This window comes from Stegastes partitus, unplaced genomic scaffold (genome assembly GCF_000690725.1).
Source record: "Stegastes partitus isolate 25-593 unplaced genomic scaffold, Stegastes_partitus-1.0.2 Scaffold1564, whole genome shotgun sequence".
Classification (NCBI taxonomy): domain Eukaryota; kingdom Metazoa; phylum Chordata; class Actinopteri; family Pomacentridae; genus Stegastes; species Stegastes partitus.
The window spans coordinates 51,071-54,983 of NW_007579295.1; the positions used below are offsets into that span (position 1 = coordinate 51,071).

The 3,913-nt window shown below is 43.6% G+C and overlaps 1 protein-coding gene across 1 annotated transcript; it reads left to right on the top strand.

Annotated features, from left to right (window-relative positions):
* Positions 1-398: 398 nt before the first annotated feature.
* Positions 399-1,605, top strand: b3galt9 (beta-1,3-galactosyltransferase 9). The gene is made up of 2 exons (XM_008300607.1): positions 399-404; positions 499-1,605. The coding sequence occupies exons 1-2, from the start codon at positions 399-401 to the stop codon at positions 1,603-1,605; spliced, it is 1,113 nt and encodes a 370-aa protein (XP_008298829.1).
* The last annotated feature ends 2,308 nt before the right edge of the window (positions 1,606-3,913 follow it).

Genomic DNA, 3,913 nt, shown 5'->3' on the forward strand with positions numbered 1-3,913 from the left:
AACAGCTCTTTCATAACCATAAATGGATTCTCGATGTTTCTAGAATGCAAGCACTGTCGCTTTAATTTTACAAATATCTGTGAAGGTAATTGTTGAAAACCCATATTGGACATAAAATATTACAGAACACTTTTAGAACATGTGTTGGTGAGAATATTGTTCTTATGGTATGATTCCACTTTTCCTTCTTGGTGTCATTAATGTTGCATGCATCACGCAGAATACACTCCTCTTGATGAGGCCCTGACTTTGGGTGCAGGGTTACACACTGCTAGAGTTTCATGAAAGTGGAAACCGTGTCCGTTAGCTAGTATTGATGCAAAGCCAACCACAGCGGGAGGTCCTCTAAACACATGCAGCTGATAAACAGAATCAGCAAGACGATTGAAGCAGGTGTCATGCAGGTACAGTGTTAATTTGTTGCAGCTTATACATTTTCGTATAACTTATGTTGATTACCTTTATAATTCATAGTCTTTTGTTTTTCTGATACTCCAGTGCTCTTTGTGCAAACTGCGTACCCACCAGTGGTGCTTCCTCCTCTTCAACGTGCTGCTCTTCCATGCCTTGCTGTTTGGGGCAGACTTTGTCGAGGAATACCTCCTGCAGCCCACTCCTGGGGTTTACACAGACGCTGTGGTTGTTAGTGTAAGAGAGAAAGCGAGGAAACTAGACCTGAGCAACGCCAGGGACAATGTGTCCCAGGCTTACCTTATCACTAACCCTGATGCCTGCAGAAACGCTGACATCTTCCTCCTCACTCTGATCTTCAGCTCACCAGCTAATGTCACCCAAAGAGATGCAGTGAGGAGGACGTGGGCCAACCAAACACTCATCCAAGGCTTTCCAGTGCGGATTCTGTTCTTCTTAGGCTCAACACAGACTTCTGCTGCACAAGAGGCCATCGTTAGAGAGTCTGAACGCTATAAGGATGTAGTGCAGGGTCATGCTGCAGCTGACTCATCCCTCCACGGCCCCACAGAGAGGACACTTCTGGCTTACCTCTGGGTGATCGGCTTCTGTCCTCTAGCACGCTTTGTTCTGCTGACCAAGGACTCTGTGTTTGTCAACCTCCCTGCCATCGGAGGCTACCTGCTCGGGCTGCACAGACACCCTGAGGACCTCTATCTGGGTAGAGTCATCCAGAGAGAGTCCCCTGACAGGGACCCCAACAGTCCTGGTTACCTGCCTCCAGCCCTCTACCCTGACAAGTACCTGCCTGAATACTGTGACGGGACTGCTTATGTTATATCCCAGGATGTGGTCCGGAAAGTGTACGTAGCATCTGCGGCAGTCCGTGCACCTGTTCCAGCTGATGTTTATGTGGGCCTTTGTGCTCAGAAAGCTGGTGTTGCACCAACCCACAGTGCCAGGTTCTCGGGAGAAAAACACATCCGCTACAACGCCTGCTGCTACCACTACATGTTCAGCTCAGCAAGAATGGGAAGCTACAAACTGGAGAGTGTGTGGGCAGACCTGGAACAGAATGGTGGAAGATGTTCACTGTTCCAGACCTACTATGGCCTCGTGATCTGCAAGGCTCTTACATACGTGGACAAACTTTCCTTCATGAACGCCCCGGAACAAAAGGAACCTTACGGTTAGCTGATCGGGTGTGGGGTTGAGGAAAAAAGTGTGTAATACATTTTTGTTGTTCTTGTGCCCATGTTGTTGAAAGTGAAGCACTGTAATATCTATCGATAGTCAAATATGTGTAAATGAAACTGCAGTGGAAATGAAATAAAATGTAGCTGTTATGTAATTTTTAAGTTGTTAAGCCTCAATCTAAAATGTCTAAATCACTCAATTCCACATTTGGGGGTGAAAATGCACAAAACAAAGGGAACTATAGAGCTTTTACAAATAGTTTTACTAATCAAACAAAGGCTTAACTTATACTATTATTAAATGCTGCATTGCTTTGTGATAATTGTTAGAATAGAGACATTATTAGACGATCAGTAATGTCCTCAGTTCTACCTGTGCCTTCTCATTTATGAGTCACAATGGCATTTTTCAGCTTCCAGAAAAATGCACACATAACAGTAAAAGGAGTCATTTATAATAATCAACTTCTATTTGCTTGGCAGCGTTTAATTTTTTCGGATCTTGTTGTCCTTGCTTTGAAAAGCCCTGCACGCCCACGTAGGTGTTTTGACTTATTCTGGCTCGTTAATGCTCAGACAAGTTCGATGGGGACCGGCATTTTGACATCTCTCAGTTAGAAAAGCATGGATGCAAATTATAAAACTGCTGAATTCCATTTGGCTGCCTGAGAGGTTCAGTTCTGGGTCCTGGTGTTGTGCATGCTGGTTAGCTGGCATTGTCACGACTTACTGGGACAGCTGAATATAATGAAGCCGTGTTATTAGTAATGCTGTTGCTTCTCCTGCATTGACAATTCAAAATGTGTGGGCAAGGTAGGCCTAAGGATGTTGTCTTGCCCTTGGCACACATGCAAAATAACAAGTAGGTGAGTCAGGGAGCTGTAAATGAAGCACAGTCTGTACGAGCCCACACAGTCCTAACAGGAGGTCCAATCAGGACAAAATCATTGAGAAGACCTGCGTGGGTGGACGTTTGGTACGGTGAAAGGCAGACAAAAAATGTAGTACAATATGAATCCTGACACTGAGGTCTTTTTTTGGTTTAAAGTTACCCTTGATGAATTAATAACAATTGAGAAAATTCTATTGAAGAAGTAGTAGAAGGTATCACAGGCACCTGACCTGGGTCTAACATATACACATCTGGAGATGTGGTTTAATTCATAAACTTGGTAAGTTGTAATACCTGATTTTTAGGGAAATTTTCATTTTGTTTAGGAGCAGTCTGGTAGACTGTGGCCTACATGATGGTTTGGCTCAAACCAAACTGATGAAATGTTCATATTATTCACATCTCTTCAAGGAAAATATACAGTTTACTGGGTACACCAAGGAGGACATCTAGTGCCCAGTATGAGGGACAGCAGCCCACCAACACTGCTACTGAGTCAAGTATGATCTGCTGTCACTTTTGACATTGTATTGGTTCTTTATTTTAAGCCCTCTATATAAAATCTGCTTATTCCCCTTCATGTAATGCCTCCACCCCAGCAGGATTATTAATGGCTTTTAGAGGAAGCAGTCAATATATTTTTAAAAGGATCAGTCAGAACCATCATAAGTGTTGTCAGCAATTTAAGCGTTATGATAAAAAGTGTATGTTTTTTTTGTTTGTTTTTTGTTTTTCATTTCCACTATCAGCTGGTTCAGTGAAACTGAAAGTTGTGAGCACATAGCAGTTAGTTCACCAGGAAACAACAATGTCCAACTTCCATTTTAGGATTCCCAGCAATTTTATGTTCCTTAAATCTTGCTCAAACCACTGCTTCTCTCTAAATTCCACAAAAAGGAAAGCTTGGCCTCTGTCCCAGCACCACGAGTTGACCAAACAAAATGTTTGGGTGTTCTACAACCTTCTCCTCTTCTGTTTTCCTGCCAGTGGTTCACACTGCAACACTCGAATCCACGTTGGCCACGTTCCATTGTGTCTGCAAAGCTTTCCCCGGCTGTCTGTCCGCCTGCATCAAGACGAGGTATTCAAAGAATAACATCTCAGCATGTCTATAATCATTCTGGCCGATAACCAGTCATAGCAACAATTTGACTGGCATACCATCATTGTGAACCCAGATCGCTCTCCAGGATTAATCAGGATTAATCAGCATCAACACGCTCCGTCCACGGCCCGAGCACCACATGATCCCTGGCTTTTCTCTGGGTCTGCTCCTTCACAACTGGTGCTTCAGTTTCAGGCTGTTGTCGTATTATGGAAACTGTTAAGGAAACACCTGAGCACTTAAGGGAACAGTTACACAATCATTCACTTTCTTGTTGAGAGATAGATGAGAAGATTGACACCACTGAGA